This window comes from Miniopterus schreibersii, assembly GCF_964146895.1.
Source record: "Miniopterus schreibersii genome assembly, chromosome: 10".
Classification (NCBI taxonomy): domain Eukaryota; kingdom Metazoa; phylum Chordata; class Mammalia; order Chiroptera; family Miniopteridae; genus Miniopterus; species Miniopterus schreibersii.
Window position 1 is genome coordinate 15065703 of NC_138110.1, and position 18388 is coordinate 15084090.

Genomic DNA, 18388 nt, shown 5'->3' on the forward strand with positions numbered 1-18388 from the left:
CTATGACATCGGTATAATGAGAAATGGGATTTGTAGTGTGAGCATCTTTTTTATTTCCATCAGTTTTGTGATCCACAAATTTATCTTTAAAAGAAAAGTCCTTTCTGGTTGCCTCTGAGCGTGCAGTAAATAGTTTTTAGAAATGGTTTCAGAGGATCTTTTTTTAGCCCAGGTTGCTTTCTGCAAACATAAAGTTGGAATTTGGACCATGTCTCTGAAGCTCCTCCCATCTCTTAGTCTCTAACCCTGTGGTTCCATTGCTAGGACAAAGTGGAAGGGTTTTCTTTTAATGATAAAAATATCAGTATTTGCTCCAGATATGATTCTTACTCTTGGGAACTTACCACCTTTTATCATTGTGTTTCTTTCCTCTGCTGGAAATAAGCCCGCCATCCGTCTGATGCAATCTTCGTATCTCTGTGCCAGCTACACTTGGTGGAGGAGGCAGGGGCGGTGCTGTGTTCTCGCTGCTGCTTGCTTAGCTCTGGTTAAATATTTTGCCCTCTGGCTTGTGCGTATGTTTGTAGAATGGCTGGATTTAGTAAGTGGCTTTCATCACCCCTACTGTATGACTTTCCCGGTGAGCAGATAGAGAGGGAGAGAACCTAAAGTACCATTTTTAATTACTAATTGGGAAGCAATACTGACTTCATCAAGGGAGCCATCTGTGCAGGTATGTGAAGGAAGGAGGCAGGGAAGAAGTGTTCACCTCTGCCTACAGCCCTTCACCCAGAGCAGCCTCCCCTTCCACGTGGACTGACGTGGGGAAAGCGGCCCATCCACCCAGGGCTTGCATCCTGGTCAGACCATGGTGGGAAACTAAATGCCTTTTTCTGTAAAATTCATCCGACCATAGAAATGCTTTTTTTTTTCCTGCTTTGAGGCAGAAGAACTAGAGTAGAAAAATAGGGGGTTGGGGGCAGGTAGAAGTGGGTAAAGAGGGGATAAATGGTGATGGAAGGAGACCTGACTTTAGGTGGTGAACGCGTGGCACACTGTACAGATGATGTTACAGAACTGTACACTTGAAACCTATATAATTTAATAACCGATGTCACCCCAAAAAATTCAACTTAAAAGGGGCAAAAAAGCAGAGTAGAAAAATAGAAATTCTTGGACAGAATGGTTATGTAAATCTTTTTACTGAAGTGCAACATGTATACAGAGACAAGCATATATAGTCAAAGAAATTTCACAAACTGAATACTCTTGACATGAGTACTCAGATTTTTCAAGACAGAACATTATTAGTCCCCTAGATGTCCCCTTTCTATTCCCTTCCAGTCATTGCCTCTCTGAGGGTAACTACTGTCCTGACTTTGAATAGCACGGTTGGCCTGGTCGGTTTTGTGGTCTGTGTACATGGGATCATATAGTACACACCTGCACGTCTGGCTGCTTTCACTCAATATGGGGAGACTGCTTTCTGTTAGTGAAATGTGCTGTGACTATAAGGCACTTTTCCACTATGTAACTTGTTTTTTTAATACTCACTCGAGGATTTGCTTATTGATTTTAGAAAGAGGGGAAGGGAGGGAGGGGGGGAGAGAGAGAGAGAGAGAGAAACATCGATGTGAGAAAGAACATCAATCGGCGGCTTTCCATATGCGCCCAGACTGGGGATCAAACCCAAAACCTTTTGGTGTTTGGGACTATGCTCCAGCTAACTGAGCCACACCTGCCAGGACTCCATTATGTAACTTTTAAGACATAAAGACATTAAAAAGATTGGCGAATTGTGAGGTTTTGATTTTTTTAATATGAGAATATAGCTAAAGCAAAGTAAGTACACTCTTCTAGAGGGAAGGTAAACAGGAACAACCCTTTTGGAAAACAAATGAGTCATATATACCAATAGGCTTAAAAATTATCAGTATTCTTTTTCTTTTTTTTTTTCTTTTTTTTATCAGTATTCTTTAGCTTAGTATTTCACTACTAGGAAGCTATCCTTAGAAAACAAAGCCAGAAAAACCTCTATACACATACAGAAAGTTATTGCAATGTAATTACTGAGAACAGAAAATTCTGGAAGTAAACTGAGTGCCTGTCAAAAGAAAACGGTGACATGTTAACTTTCATTCCAATAATGTTTACAACGAATTTTTAAAGCTATGGCAACATACTCAAATATAATGTTAAAATATTCAGGATGTAAGCGTATATTTGGAATGATAGAAACTATTATAGAAATAGGGGTTTTAAAAGGACTGGAAGGAACTGTAACAAAATGTCAGTGTTTTTTCCTGTAATTTAGGGGGGATGATGGGAATATTTTTCCTATTCCTGGTCAATTTTTTTTAATGTCTAGTTTATGTTACTGTTTATAATTTGAAATAAGAATTAGAGTTTAACCAGTGTTAACGTGGGCACACTCCTCTGTTGGGGAGTTTGGGGCGCGCTCTGCTCTCCGACAGCCGCCTGCCTTTCTCCTGCCCCGTCCTAGGTCAGCTCAACTACCAGGCGGCCTCTCCTGACGAGGGCGCCCTGGTGAGCGCCGCCAGGGACTTTGGCTTTGCCTTCCTCGCCCGCACCCAGAACACCATCACCATCAGTGAGATGGGCACCGAGAGGACCTACAAGGTTCTTGCCATCTTGGACTTCAACAGTGACCGGAAGCGAATGTCTATAATTGGTAGGTGCCTCTCAAGAGGATGCCTGGGAATCTCTCACTTCGCTGCTGCCTGTCGCACCTTTTCTTTAGGACATCAGGAGAAAGCAGCCTGGAAGATTCCCGCAGACTTACGGAAGCTCGTGTTCTTTCCTTCCTTCTGCCGATGTCGTTGCCCAAAAGACAACTGCAGTAGCTCTGAATCTTGCAGGTGTTGACACGCTCCAACGCTGTGGGCCGCAGCTGCCGAATCTGGGGCGGCAGATGCAACGTGCTCGGAGTGGCAGCTTGGAAGCGTGCAGCGTGGCCCACGTGTGCTCTTACTGTGTGAGCCACGCCAAACCCCTCTGGTCTACACGTGGTGTCAGGGAAGGGAGAATTCAGCAGGAGGGGAGTTCTGAGAACAGCAAGGACGTGCTTCTGAAATCGTGCCTCCAGTCCAGGCACTTTACAATAGGCCGTCAAACGGAGAGGATGCTGCTTGCTTCCTCATAGTGACATTTTTTAAGTTCACAATTTGAAATACTTTCATACTTATAGGAACACTGCAAGAGTGGTTGAAAGAACTCCCGTAAGCTCTTCCATATTCATCAACTGCTAGCACTGGCCACATATTCCCTGTCATTTTCATTATAGAGGGGTTCCTGGTCTCCGAACCATTTGAGAGCACATTGCAGATCTAAAAGCCTTTTCCCCTAAATACTTACATAGCCATTTCCTAAGAACAACAACAGCCACTCACATATACAGTGATCAGAATCAGAAAATTTAGTGAAATATCTGATCTATGGAATATTTTCATATTTTACCAGAAATGCTCTTCCTTCCTCCCTCCATCACGCCTCCCTCTCTCCCTCCCTGTCTTTTGCATTCAGGATCCAACCCAAGATCTCACATTACATTAGTGATTGTTACTCCGGTTTCCTTTAATCTAGGACAGTTCCTCAACCTCTTTTTGATCTTTCATATGCTGACATTTTTGAAAAGCACAGGCTCGTTATTTGTAGAAAGTCTCCAATTTGGGTTTGTCCGACGTTCCCTCATGATTAGCTTCAGGTTATGCCTTGTTGGCAGGATGAGTATGCAGACGATGCTGCGCCCTTCCCAGCAAATCATATCAGAAGGCCCACAATTATTGGTGATGTTAGCGTTTGATCACTCAGGTGGTGTCCACCAGATTTCTCCATTACGAGATTGAATTTTCAATCGAAAGATACTGGTTTAACCGTCTACTGACCCCTTCCTAGGCACCTGTGCCGAGCGCTTTCTGTGTGCCTAGCACTGATCTGGGCTGATTCACATGCCTGGCATCTACCTTGGAGAACTTAAAATCTAGTAGGCATATACCACAGTTAAATGACTGCATACATCAAAAAAGGGGGGGGAAATGGTCACAAGGAGTCGTGCTGTGGGCGGAGTATTACAGGCAGCGAGAGCTTATAGGTAAGGAAGAGTCCTGTTGGTTGGTGTGGACAAAGAAGGTCCTTGGAAGAAACTAGCACAGGGCGTGGAGCGCAGTAGGGAGTCAGTATTTGCTGCAGGATGAGTAAGGATATGGGAAATCGGTTTGACCGAAGGAACCCTTTCCTATTTATTTCACTAGTACATTCTACGTAGAGAGCGGCTTACTCGCTTGGTTGGGAGCAGCGTTTTTCTAGGTGCACTGATGATTTTAAACGAATAGTGAATTGTTAGCACAGTGAGATGTCAAGTTAACTTTATCAATGGCGTTTTCTATTAAGCAAGCACACCTAACTTTATTCTTTGCTCTTCCTTGCCTTGCTGCTAGTAAGGACCCCAGAAGGCACTATCAGGCTTTACTGCAAAGGGGCTGACACTGTGATTTACGAACGGTTACATCCCACGAATCCTTCGAGACAGGAGACGCAGGACGCCCTGGACGTAAGTCGCGCTTTGACTCTTTCTGCCACGGGTTCCGAGCTCGCTTCCCGCTACGGTCTCTCACGCTGGAGTGAAAGCCGCATGTTGCCCGTCGACCCTTCCCTTGTCCCGGTGTCGCTGAGTGTAGCCGAGTGGCAGGCTGGCTCCTGTTCTGTCCCTGCCGCCGACTTCCCAGGGAGGGACCATGGAGCCCTTGCCCAGCATCCAGTCGGAGAAGCGGCAGTGCTGGCCCAGAGGAATGACCGGTCTCTTTTCCAGTGGCCTTGAACAAGCCCCACAACCACACCGAGCTGTAGTCTTAATACCCACGTGGACCCTAAGGACCCTGCCGGCCTCCTCGTTTATAGCGAGGGAAAGCAAGCATTCATTTAGGACGGGGCATGACAAAGCCGCGTGCTGGATGATTGAGTTCTGATCCCGGAGTTAGTGAATCAGTTTGGTTTTCATTCCTTCAGACTTGTTATCTGAGAGGACTATGTACTGAGCCCTGTGATACTGCAGTTGTTCCGAATGCTTCTGGAAATTTCTCTTGTGGAATTGCCTACCAGTCCTCATTACTGTTTTGGTTCTATATAATGATAGCCATGAAGTACGGAGGACATCGGTCAGCCCCGGGGTCCCAGTGCTGCCTCTTTACTTGTTTTGTGTCCTTGGGGGAGGTGACTGATGTCTCAGATGAATCATTAATTAATTGCCTGTGTGAAAGAGGAAGAGGGTAATTCCTACCATGGAGGGTTGTAAGGGAAAGCATCTTGCACAGTTCCCAGCATGTAGTAAGTGCTTAATAAAGGGTAGTTTCTTCCCTTTACTTTTTTTTTTTTTTTAATATATCTTTATTGATTTGAGAGAGAAATAGAAACATCAATGATGAGAGAGTCATTGATCGGCTGCCTCCTGCACGGCCCCTACTGGGGATCGAGCCCGCAACCCCGGTATGTGCCCTGACCAGGAATCGAACTGCCGTTTCCTAAATCAGAGGTCGGTGTTCACCCGCTGAGCTACACCGGCCTGGCTCTCCCCTTTATTTAAGGGCCTGGTTGAGTATGGCGGCCACCCAGAGGTCCTTCAGAAAGAAGCCTGATGAACATGTTGTTTACTAATTGGGGTCGCATTTTAAGATTAGATATGTTGTTGAGGCAGTTACAGTGGGTAATTATTTCTCATGAGGATATGAATTTAATCAATTTAATCAAACAAATGCAGAACCTTGCAAAGAATTGTTGAAAGCACACACTCAGCTGGGTGAACCAATCCCGCCGTCTTGGCTGGACGGACCTGAGTGCGAAGAAACATTTTTACTGGTTCGTATTTAAACTATTTAAAATAGTTTAAATCTGTTCTCCCTGAATAAATTTTCCAGACACTCCATTAAAATGTTTCATCGCAGCATTAACAATGGCTCATGTATTTCGGAATTGGTTTGAAGGAATAAATCTTGCTTGAGAGCTCATAGTTGATTGTGTTTGTAGTAGTTTGTGGGAACAGATTATAGAATTGTCAGTTCTGTGTTTACAACATCATTAACACCCGCAAGGCAGCTTCCTTTGGCTGTTGTTTTCTTAGGCAAAAAGGGTTTCTTCACTCTAGTGACTTGATTTAGAAGAAAGGTTTACGTTTCCCTTGACGTAATTTGGGAACTATAAATACAGCCTTAGGATCTGAAGATACTTAGGAAAACAAAGTATCTGTTTAATCTTCTCTATAAAGTGTATTTGTCCAAATCCATCATTTTTTCATGGTCTTTTAAAATTCTCTGATTATATTACTTTTTGTAAAATTACGAACTTGATCTTAAATTACACAAAATTAACTATTCTTTGTGTGGATGGGTTGTCTTTTAAATAAAACAGGTCTTTGCAAGTGAGACTCTCAGAACCCTGTGCCTTTGCTACAAGGAAATTGAAGAAAAAGACTTTGAAGAATGGAATAAAAAGTTTACGGCTGCCAGTGTGGCCTCCACCAACCGGGATGAAGCCCTGGATAGAGTGTATGAGGAGATTGAAAAAGATTTAATTGTGAGTTTTAACCTTCATAACTTTTCCCCTTGATATTCTAAACAAAATTGGCAATTTTTTAAAGTTTTATTACATGTTGATCTCATGCTTGAACGATAATTCTAACTTCAGCATTTGAAACTGGTACAATGGAACTAGGTCCCCTGAATTTCTTTTGTTCAGCAAGCAAAATAGAAGTTGCCATTATGAGAAACAGAAAACATTAAAAGGGGTTCTATTCTGATTATTTTTACATCACTTATTAAAATTATGATTTTTACACAATAACATACCAGACTATACTTAGTACATTGTGAGAATTACTGACATGATTTATATTTTGCAAAATCCTGAAACAAGAAAAAAAATACCATTTGTAAATTAAATTTTTCCGAGTTTAACATATACTTCCTGTAGAGCTTAGATTCACGGAAAATGTTCAACAAATAGTAGTGACTTTTAGCACGAACTGGCCTATGTCTGTATGAAATAACATGTACATAATGAAAGCGTGTTTTTATTTTCCTTGATTTTGTTCTTGCATTTTTGTCTTGGTCAATTACTTTAAGAAAAGGATTTTGGTTGTTGGCAAATTGTTATTACAGAACATTTATTGCTTATTTGCTAATTCGTGTGTTTTTTTTTAATGTTCATTGCAGTTACTGGGAGCCACAGCTATTGAAGACAAGCTACAGGATGGAGTCCCAGAAACCATTTCAAAACTTGCAAAAGCTGACATTAAGATCTGGGTGCTTACTGGAGACAAAAAGGGTAATTCATTGCATGGGGAAGCTTGTCTGTTAACTCACAGATATTCATAGTTCCTGTGTCCGTGCCCAGGATGACCGACCTTCTCAGACTTTTCATCCTGCGCAAACACGATCCCTTCTTTGGGACACTGATGCTTTCCCTAAGGAACCTTTCTCTCTTATTCCAGTCCAGCCTGTGTCCTTCCCAAAACTCCCTCAGTTATCCCTTGTAACTGAGCTCCTGCTCAGGTCTTGCTGATTGTGGTCAGTCCTCTCTCTCCAGCCAGGCATGGCTTGCTGTCCTGAAGGGCCATCCTTCCTGTCTCTCCTGTCCTCCCCAACACTGCCGTTTGTTGGCATAGGTTAAAATGCTACAAAACACTGAGCAACTCTTATTTTCTTGCCCATTTTATTGCTTGAAAATAAATTATAATTAAAATGTTATAGCCAAGGGAAGATTTTAATTTTTAAATTTAGAGCTGAACAGAGAGTTTGTTGGCATTGATACTTCTTTAATCCACAGCATCCCATGGAAAACCAGATAATTTCTCTTGCTCTGACTCACATCAGCAATGAGTTCCACATCTGATAAGCTAAGGGAAGCACAGCCCTGACCTTAAACAAATACCAATGGGTGGTGATGGAAAAAGAGGGGAAAATATCCAGTAGGAGCCTCATGTGAAGTTGATGGAACTGGTTATCTCCCCCCGATGGAATGATTAAACCACATGAACTGAATGTGTTTAGCATTTCAATGAACACTAATTTATTAAAATAATCAGTTAATGTATTGGATAATATAGCACATTTCATTACTGAAAATATTTCAAACCGGACTCTGAGCTATGCTTATTTTATTACAGAAAGAGGGATTTTTTAAAATGTGATTTTTGTACGTTGCTACAGAAAAATAGCATATTTGATTGACTCTGGTTATTTCATTAATTGAAAAAAATCATCATTACTAGATAAAGTTGATTATTAAACCCATCATTAGGAATGACATTAGACTTAATTTTTTTCCATTATAGAAACTGCTGAAAATATAGGATTTGCCTGTGAACTTCTTACTGAAGACACCACCATCTGCTATGGGGAAGATATAAAGTAAGTAATGGGCCTACAGAATGAGTAGCTCACAGCTCACCTTTATAAACGCAAGACTGGGTATAGAAGACACAGCAGATATGGAGAGAGGGGGCTAGACTGTCACTTCAGACCGTCTCCTCCCTTTTGCATGGAAGCAAGAGAACAAGCAGCTCCAAGTTCCCGCAGCTGTACCGGGGCCTTCTGCTGTAGGGAAACTCGGGCTTAGTTGCCCTTCCAGGGGCCATGGTTCTCCAGTACTTACAGGGAAGTCCTCAGGGCTTGTCTGCTGGTACATTAACTTGTTAGTGTGACATCACTAACAAATTAATATGAGTTATATTCATGTATCGTCTTCTCTAGGAATTTTACCTTTCCAAGGGGAAACAGAAGAACCCCCCCGCAGTCCTGCCTGGAGGGAAATGTCTGGGTCGGTTACATCTGTAGCCTTGTCTAGACGGGCAGGCCTGATCGCTCTTTAGCCCTAAATCAGAGTTGCAGCGGACCTGGAAATGTATAGACTTACGAAGCTACACATGTGCTGTACAGTTACCAGGATGTGTTTGCCGCTAGCTTGACAGTTAGTTCCTTTTATTCCTCAAGGCTTTTCCTTACGACGCCTCAAGGCCAAACTAAGCTGTTAGCATACAGCCTAGTCTGGTAAGGTGATGAGGGAGCTGATGGCTGCTATTGGTCTTCCTTCTCATGACGAATCTTCCCAGAGTACTAGGCACTGTGCTAAAATCGGTAGCCTTATCATCTAAAAAGGCCACCTCTGTTTGAATAGATGTATATAAACGGTGCCTTTTTGTGCTTTTAGGTTTTGAAAAATAGCAATGCACAAATATTAATATGTTGACTTAAGGAGTTTCTTGATTTCAAGTAATTTGGTTAATTACCATATGGTTTTGTTTATTTCTTGTAGAGGGGGGACTTAATATATTTCTGGTCTCTCGTTTGAAAGTGTTGAAAATTGGGCCCTGAGCCCTATTAGAAGATAAAATGAATGCAAGTAGCAAATTTTATGGCCATGCTCTTAGTTCAATTTCCCTTTACAGAGCTGAGTTCTTTCTAGATGGCTCCTGAAAGGGCAATCCTGTAGAATAGTTTGAATGGGTAACTTCATATTTTTCTCTTCTAGCCTTTTAGGGATTTGTCTTGATCACTCCTTATTTTCAACTTGAAAATAAAAAATGAATGTGGAACATGGATAGTAGATACCTAATCCTCTAGTGCAGTGGTTCTCATCTCAGTGGGTCACAAGCTTGCCTTCCATGGAACATCTGGCATGGTCTGGAATCACCCTTGGTTGTTACCGTGGGAGAGGAGAGGTGCTACTGACTTCTAGTGGGTAGAGGCCAGGGATGCTCTAAACATCCTATAACCCAGTGGACAGCCACACTCAACAAAGAGTTATCTGGCTTGAGACCAGTAGTGTCAAGGTTGAGAGAGCTGTTCTTGAAGGTGAAAAATAATGGCTGTGTGTGTGTAATGAGGAAAGCCCTGGGCTGAGAGTTAGGAGACCTAAGTTTTCATTCCAGTTTTCCCATCAACTTGCTGCAGGCAAGTCACACCATCTCCATCAGGCTTCATTTCCTTATTTGTAACATGAGGAGATTGGATATTTATAGTCTCACCCACTCCCTTTTCTCTCTCTCTAAAAAACCAATATATTTTTTTAAAGAGTTATCAACTCTTAAAAAAAGAAAGAAAGAAGGAGGAATGGCCAACAAGCATAAGAAATGATGCTCAACATCACTAATCATGAGGGAAATACAAATTAAACCTCAATAAGATATCACTTCACATCCATTAGGATGGCTACTCTCAAAAATATATAACAAGTGTGGGCAAAGATGTGGAGCAATTGGGACTCTTGCTCTCTGCTGGTAGGAATGTAAAATGGTGTAATCACTATGGAAAACAGCAGGGTGGTTCCTCAAAAAAATTAAAAATGAAGTTACCATATGATCCAGCAATCCCACTTTTAGGTATAATCCCAAAGAGCTAAAAGCGGAGATTCAAAGAAAATATTTGCACACCCATGCTCATAGCAGCACAATTCACAACTGCCAGGAGTGGAAACAAGCCAAATGCCCATCAGTGGATGGATACACAAAGTGTGTTATATTTATATGATAGAATATTGTTTACTCTGAAGAAGAAAGGAAATTCTGGAAAATGCTACAACATAGATGAACCTTGAGGACATTGTGCTAAGTGAAGTAAGCCAGTCACAGAAAGAGAAATACTGTACGATTCCAGTTACATGAGTTACCTAGAGTGGTCAATGCACAGAGACAGCAGGTAGAGTGGTGAGTGGCAGGGGCTGGGGAGGGCGCATGGGAAGTTGTTCAATGGGTATAGAGTTTCAGTTCTGAGAGAGGAAAAAGTCCTGGATATTGGGTATACAACAATGTGATTATACTTAATACTATTGAACTGTACACTTAGAAATAGTTATAAATTTTACGTTTTTTATCACAATTTTAAAAAGAAATTACGTCAGAATTATCTCCCAGTCAAGGGCCTATTTATGGCCTTTTACTTTAAACACTTAAATTTCTTTTCCCCAGTGCTCTTCTCAACACAAGGGTGGAAAACCAGAGGAACAGAGGTGGAGTCTATGCAAAATTTGTACCCCCGGTGAATGAACCGTTTTTTCCGCCTGGTGGAAACCGTGCCTTAATAATCACTGGTTCTTGGTTGGTATGTATATCATCAGGGTGCCTGTGCCTTTGGCTCAAACTGAAGCAGTTCCTTAGGGACGAACTTTAGATGGTTTGCCATGTTAACTGCCAACCCAAGAATCTTCTAGCCTATAAATGGAAGTGCAGTTGGCCAAGTTTGAGACTTAATATTCTATAATATATGAAAGGAATTATACCAAACTGGCAATAGTATTTATACCTGGTTTATGAATTAATGGTTATTTTAAATTTTCTTCTGTGTACATTTTTCTATTTTCTAAATTTTTATAGTAAATGTTTTATAAATAGAAGCATGTAATCAGTGACCTAATCCAAGAGCTATCCTTCACATCATCAAAATCTTGGGCAATGGGACTCTTGATGTAGAAACTAAAATGGTTGTTTGTAATCCTTTCCCTCTGTGATTTCACAGAATGAAATTCTCCTAGAGAAAAAGACCAAGACAAGTAAGATTCTGAAGCTGAAGTTCCCAAGGACAGAAGAGGAGAGACGGATGCGCACGCAAAGTAAGAGGCGGCTGGAGGCCAAAAAAGAACAGCGGCAGAAGAACTTCGTTGACCTGGCCTGCGAGTGCAGCGCCGTCATCTGCTGCCGGGTCACCCCCAAGCAGAAGGCCATGGTGGTGGACCTGGTGAAGAGGTACAAGAAGGCCATCACGCTGGCGATCGGGGACGGAGCCAATGACGTGAACATGATCAAAAGTGAGTCTCACTCGGGCAGCCGAGGCAACCCGAATTGCTAAAGAAATGGCAGGAACATTTTTGAGCGTAGTTTTCTCCGACATCATCGCCCAGGGGGGATGTTTAATAAAGGTGCCCTGCCTGATGGCTACGCCTGTCACCCTGCCCTCAGGCAGTTTGCAGCCCACCCAGCAGGGGAGAGCAGGCGTGGCGGTGGCCCTCAGAGTGCCAGGCAGAGGCGGGTTTCCTATGGGTGCATTTATCATTTCCTCCTTTTATGTGTTTGGACTTTTTTCTCTCTCTCCTGCTTCTCCCGTTTCTTTAGGGCTTATTAAAAATCCTGCTGTTTAATAAGTTTCGTTAAAAATTCTGGTACACTGGGTATGCCTTGCTGAACCCTCTCTGGAGTTTGTTTTGAGATTACCTTCTCCCCGCTCAGCATCCTTTTCTGAGGCTTCCTCCTTGCCTTTGCTCAATGTTAGGATGTCACCACTGGGAGACCTGGAGTGAGCTCAGAGTAACACATCTGGCATTGAAGCAAAGCTCCAAAATAGTCTCACCGTCCTCCTGACCTCCCTGGAAGACTGCCAAGGGTCCTTCTGCTGGTCAGAGGACCTTGGGTCCCCATCACACAGAGGAGGACAGTTGTGTTGGTGTTAAAGTACGTGGAACCAAACCCTCATCAACACGTCTGAATCCTGGTCCTTTTGTCTCCCTGTGTTACTGCAAGGGAGATCTTGTAAGGAACACACCCGAACTAGGGAGACCTGAATACTTCTTCCTACGGCCAACATGCTCAGCTGGAAACAAGAAAATTATCTCTGATGTCACCTCCAGCTTTGTGATTGTTATTAGAACGAACGATTACATGATTACATACATACACGCACATCCTGTTGTGCTGGGAGGCCTAATGCATTATGTATAACTAGATTTTATATTCAGCCTGTTTTGTGACTCATGCATCTGTCTTTCTTTTCTTAGAGTCTCTTCTCCTCCTCCTTGGTATATACTAAGAACATTCCAACTTTATCTTCAACAGGAGTCAGCTGTACAATGTACGACTTCTTCTCTATTATGTGTCACCACTGCCAGTTTAATTCCTCTCCACTGTGTTTTGCATGTGCTCCTGCTATCACGCAAATGGTATTTCTTGCTCTGAATTAGACCTGTTTCTTTCCTCTGTATCCAGCTCTTTCTCTTCCATTATATATCAAGATAACTAGTTGGGCCCAAAGAGCAAGGAACTCAAGCATTATTTGCAGTTATAATGCAGACTCTTAGATGTTGGGGGAAGAGGGGGTTTACCTTGCAGGTTTACCCTCTGATTTTATGATTTAGACTTGAAAATGTTTGTTCCTGCGAGTTCACCAATTGATAGCAAAGAAATCACAAAAGTCAACATAGATAACCATATAGAGACTTGTTTTTCATAAGCTGTCTTACACATTTTATTAAGTTCTGTTATATGGCAGGTGCTTTCATATATAACCTATGGAGCATCCATTTGTGACAAAAATCAAGGAAACTCCGAGGTGTCCTTGGGAATCAGTAGCTTTATCCAAGTACTTTTAGTGCCTTTTTGTAAAAAACTGTCATCTGTTTCAACTGCATCAAGAACTATTTACAGGGGCAAAAATGTTGTTTATAAAGAAGTAGAGTGAAATTTAATTGTCAAAAAAAAAAAAAAAAATCTGACCATTTGCTAACAGGTTTCGTGTTGGGCAGTGCAGTGCAGTAGAAGTTGAGGGAATTGAAGCCCACCATGTTTTTGCCCCTAACAAAGACCCAAGGACTCTCATAGCTGCCCTCTTCCTCTCATGCCTAAGTCATCCACTGGCTGGTGGGTCGTTGTCTGGGTCTAAGACCCTGAGAATGAACAAGCAGCATAAAAGAGGTGAGAGAGAGGCAGAGTGGCTTGAGGAAATGATCTGTTTGTGAAGGAATTATGAAGGAGTCTACTGGTGAGGGACTTGAAACCACATTTGGAACTTCAGGAAAATCTAGGTGTCTATATTTAGATTTTAAGGGGAAAGCCAGTGTGACCTTATGACGTGCATCTGCTCAGTTGCCTTGAATCACCCTCTGAATCATTTCACATACTGTCCTTGGTCTGCTCAGCAGAAAGTTTGGACCAGATACCAGGGCCTGTGGCAGGCGTTCCTCGGCCTCAGCTCCAACAGAATCTCGACATTTCCCTCTGTTGCTTGTTCAGGAAAGCCAGCCATGGTTCGGTAGGAAAAGAGGAGTTGGCAGTCCTGACTGGTCGACTGAACCATTTGTGTGTTTTGAAAGAGATCATAAATATTGAATGAGATGCAATTTATTATATTTTTTAGAATTGCAAAGTGTTGTTGAAAACCTCGGTTTGTATAAGTGACTACATTTTTGCCAGGCCTTGTGTTCTGCAAACAGAGTCGGATTTGGGGGGATTCTTTTAGTTGGAAACGCTGCTGGGTTGGCAGTCACTTCTCAGGGTCTGAGTAATAGGTTGTGTTCTCCAAACACATGTTCTCTACATGATCTCACTGTCTTCACTTTCATGACTCCTGCGACCTAGAAAAAATGTGGAACTCTCTACATTGAGTATGTGATCTGATGACGATTGGAACGATGGATAAAACTGTGACTCATTTTTTATCTATTCCAGAAACCTTCCCCACTACATTAAAAAAAAAAAAAGTGTCTTAAAGTAATGATAGGCCATGAATACATTTTGAAAGTTTAATAAAACTCTTTTGATTACATATGTTGGGACATAGTTAAAGCTACCTTAAGACGAAAATAAATTTATTTTACAAGACACAAAGATGTCTCATGCTGCCCAAGAAGCCAGGCCTCATAAGATGCTGGAGGCAGGAACTGGAGCTTCACCAGGAACCCAATGTCTGTCTGCCTCTTCCTCTGATATCATTTCTCTGCTTCAGAACCCCTCAGAAATATATCCATCCAACACCTCAAGAACTTACGTTAAAGTTTCAAACACTAACACACCAAAATCCTAGTTCCAAATGCCAACAGACTGGCTCAGCTGGGTTTTTTATCAGTCAAGGCACAGGACAGGAAACAGACCCCTTGAGGTATTTTAAGCAGAAAGTGATTAATACAGAGCACTGGGTACTCATAAAAGCTCTGGATAGACTAAAAAGCCTGGTTTTAGGCTGTCTAACATCGGGTATCATTTACTAGAGGAGATTCTACTGAGTCCTCTGAAGAGCTTTTCAATTAAGAAGCCTTTGCAGTTGTCGGTCAACATCTGGCAGCTAGACAGTGGACATGAACTCTATTGTAGAAATGCCAAAAATAGCAAGTGATGCTAGGCTTAGATTCACTTCTGCTTCCAAGGGTCAAGTGGGTCGAAATAGTGGAATTTAATTCACAAAGAGAACCTAGCTGTAAGGGAGTCAAAGCAGTGTAGGGTTTCTATTTGTATCCCCATCTCCCATTAGAACAGGGTGGAATGAAGGTTGAGAGCCAATCCATAGTATCTACCTTAGATTATGTATCTGTCCACGGCTGATGCAGCGTCGGCTAGGGAGTCAGGGACACGCTAGTACACATGGGTGCCTGGGCCTCACCCTGTGGGTGAGGATGGCTTATGAGCTGGGCAGATAATCCAAATGGAATTCCCCACCCACCTGAGATCCTTTCACAAATATTTATGGAGGCCCAACCCCGTGCTCTGTTTGGCAACTAGTACCTCTGACTTTGAAATGAGTTCAGAAGCTGGTGTGGGGGCTGGTGAGCAAGACTTTTCGTATTATTCCATGCATGTCAAATTTTTGTTTTGCTATGGAAACACGATCATCTCAATGTTTTGCCTTCCAATAGGCTTATGACTAACATCATCCTCTCCCTCTGTCCTATAGCTGCCCACATCGGTGTTGGAATAAGTGGACAAGAAGGCATGCAAGCTGTCATGTCAAGTGACTATTCCTTTGCTCAGTTCAGATACCTGCAGAGACTGCTGCTGGTGCATGGCCGGTGGTCTTACATCAGGATGTGCAAGTTTCTACGATACTTCTTTTATAAAAACTTTGCATTTACTTTGGTTCATTTCTGGTACTCCTTCTTCAATGGGTACTCTGCACAGGTAATATTGTTATTGTTTGATTGGCAGTTTCTGGTGTTCTGTTTCTTAACAGCTGAGGCACAGATCAAGATAGATTACTTTTCTAAAATGTTTCTGGTGCTTTAACAATGTTTTATTTAGCCTTTAAAAGGGCAGAGTTTGTTCTTGGTCTGTTGGCTTTTTTGTGTCTTTACCGTCACCTTAAATGCTTTTCTAAGTTACCTTGCCATTAAAGAACAATGATAACAAATTGTTCAACTTTCTAAGTATAAAATTATATTGAGACCAAGGCTAGAGGGATTATGTAAATTTTAGATGATCATAGATCTATTATCAGGTCCCCATTTGTTGCTGGATTTTATTTTTAGTTTTTGCTGAAACTGGAATGGTGGGCATATGTAGTATGTTAAAATGGTGATACAGCAGTTCAATATTATTAGTAAAAAATGAACCTCAGCGTCTGTGATTGTCCAAACCTCTTTGATGCTGTGTCACAGCATCAGAACATGGTATCAGAACAGCCTCAGAAACCAGGGCCAGGAGTGACCTTGAGCAGGGCTGGGGCCTTCTTCCTGTTTCCGTGCAGGACTGTATTTAACTGCTGGTGCTGAGTAAGCCCGTTTCCTCCTTCCCGCCCTGAGGATGGGTGTGTGCACAGCCTTACTTACCCCTTTCAGAAGCATAGTTCTTACATTCAGTCATATTGTTTTACAAAATGTTTGAGTGGCAATGCTGGACTTGCAAGATAAAAGTAAAGAATCTGAATGGTACTTATGTGCTTTTGAACAGGTATTATGTATTCTAATTCATTAAGGGACATAAAAAGGATTTGAACACTGACTTGATTTCCAGCTTTATTCAAATAGACTCCTTTCCCAAAAACTTGTTGGGGTACATCCCCCCACTTATTTAAGGAGAAAATTCGTTTCTGTGGAATGGTTTTTTATTTTGTCCATTACATAGAAACAGACTCATGCCTTCTGCGAGTGTAGATGAGGGGAGTTTACTAGGGCAGAAGTCCCACTCAGCCAGGGGACCTCCCTGCTTTGACAGAGCAGGTGAATGCATGTCGACTAGGCTGCCAGTGGTTCTTGGTGACACGCTCTGTAATCTCCCTGCAGACTGCATATGAAGACTGGTTCATCACCCTCTACAACGTGCTGTACTCCAGCCTGCCCGTGCTCCTCATGGGGCTGCTCGACCAGGTAGGAGCCTTGTGCTGACCAGGACACTCTGAATGCCCCTTAGAGGAGGTCAAAGCAAGTGTTGTAACGCATTCTTTCGGTTTTCACTTGGTTCTGAGTAAACCCTATTCTGTTGTCGAGCGAAGAGTGGATACTGTGCTTCCTGTTGAGTAGTAAGAAAAGAGGAGTTCTGTGCCTGGGTTGAATTCATTGATAGGAGTTGATAATCTTCCTTTGGATATCAAGACTTTCTTGATAATACACCTGGCAGTATAATATGTCTCTATAACAACTCATTTTTAAATAAACACTTTCCAAAACTTATGTAATTCCCAAATTAGTCCACATTCTATCTAGTAGTAATTCTTAGAGAAAGTGCTTTAATGAATAAAAAGAATAATTTGGAATGAACTACTTTCCCAAAGAATTAGAAACAATATATTCTCTGAGGAGGTAAAGATAGCCTCCCTACGTTTTTTGACATTACTAATTTGCTTTCTTTCCATAAATAGCAAAATAACATACTTCCTTGGACTAAAGTAATGATGTTGATCTCTGTACAGTGAAACTATTCATGACTTATCTTGTTTAGTTTTTGCCTTCATAAAACCCAAGTTGAAACTCTGTGTCCTAGCCAGGTAGCTCAGTTGCTCAGAGCGCCGTCTCCATATGCCAAGGTTGCGGGATGGATTTCCAGTCAGGGCACATACAAGCAGCAACCAATGAATGCGTAAATAAGTGGAACAACAAATCTTTCCCCCTGCCTCTAATTCAATTTATTAAGTAACTTTGTGACATGTAAGTTGTATTCCTGAGTTCTTTGATTCTTGATGGACAGTACACAACTCTTCTTGTGTTTTGCCCTTAAGGATGTGAGTGACAAACTGAGCCTCCGATTCCCTGGATTATATGTAGTGGGACAAAGAGACTTACTATTCAACTATAAGAGATTCTTTGTAAGCTTACTGCATGGGGTCTTAACATCGATGATCCTCTTCTTCATACCTCTGGGAGCTTATCTACAAACCGTGGGACAGGATGGAGAGGCGCCTTCAGACTACCAATCTTTTGCTGTCACAATTGCCTCTGCTCTTGTGATAACAGTTAATTTCCAGGTATGTGGTTTTGGTCACCTGTTTTCAACATCTGTTGGTACCTGTATTTCTGTACATAGATCAGTGTGCATGTCCAGCTGGCTCCCTCCCTCCAACTGAGCCTCTGCCACTTTACAAAATATGAATGCTGTTTTCACCCCTTATAACCAAGCACATTCACTACTTCTTGCTTGAGCCAGAGATAGTTCGATTGTTCAGTATTCCAGCCAAATCATGCCTAAACTGCCCAATTCTGTTTTCAGAATCCTTAGATCCTTTATTTCTTGCTAATTCTCCAAAGTGAGTGC

The 18388-nt window shown here is 42.1% G+C and overlaps 1 protein-coding gene and 1 long non-coding RNA gene across 6 annotated transcripts in view; one reads left to right on the top strand and one right to left on the bottom strand.

Annotated features, from left to right (window-relative positions):
* The window catches only part of ATP8B1 (ATPase phospholipid transporting 8B1), a 106680-nt gene that overhangs the window by 83001 nt on the left and 5291 nt on the right, over positions 1-18388 (top strand). Inside the window, exons 16-25 of the mRNA XM_081149381.1 lie at positions 2444-2632; positions 4398-4510; positions 6361-6525; positions 7164-7275; positions 8285-8360; positions 10916-11048; positions 11463-11751; positions 15600-15823; positions 16924-17007; positions 17856-18101. Coding sequence (XP_081005507.1) covers positions 2444-2632; positions 4398-4510; positions 6361-6525; positions 7164-7275; positions 8285-8360; positions 10916-11048; positions 11463-11751; positions 15600-15823; positions 16924-17007; positions 17856-18101 — 1631 coding nt within the window. The remainder of the gene's footprint in view (positions 1-2443; positions 2633-4397; positions 4511-6360; positions 6526-7163; positions 7276-8284; positions 8361-10915; positions 11049-11462; positions 11752-15599; positions 15824-16923; positions 17008-17855; positions 18102-18388) is intronic.
* LOC308562873 overlaps positions 1-18388 on the bottom strand; it is an 86831-nt gene that overhangs the window by 50191 nt on the left and 18252 nt on the right. Inside the window, exon 3 of one of the 5 annotated variants that reach the window (XR_013999686.1) lies at positions 17022-17149. The exons of the other annotated variants lie outside the window; for them this stretch is intronic. This is a non-coding gene — a long non-coding RNA (uncharacterized lncRNA). Of the gene's footprint in view, positions 1-17021; positions 17150-18388 lie in introns of those variants that run through there. 5 annotated transcript variants of the gene reach the window in all.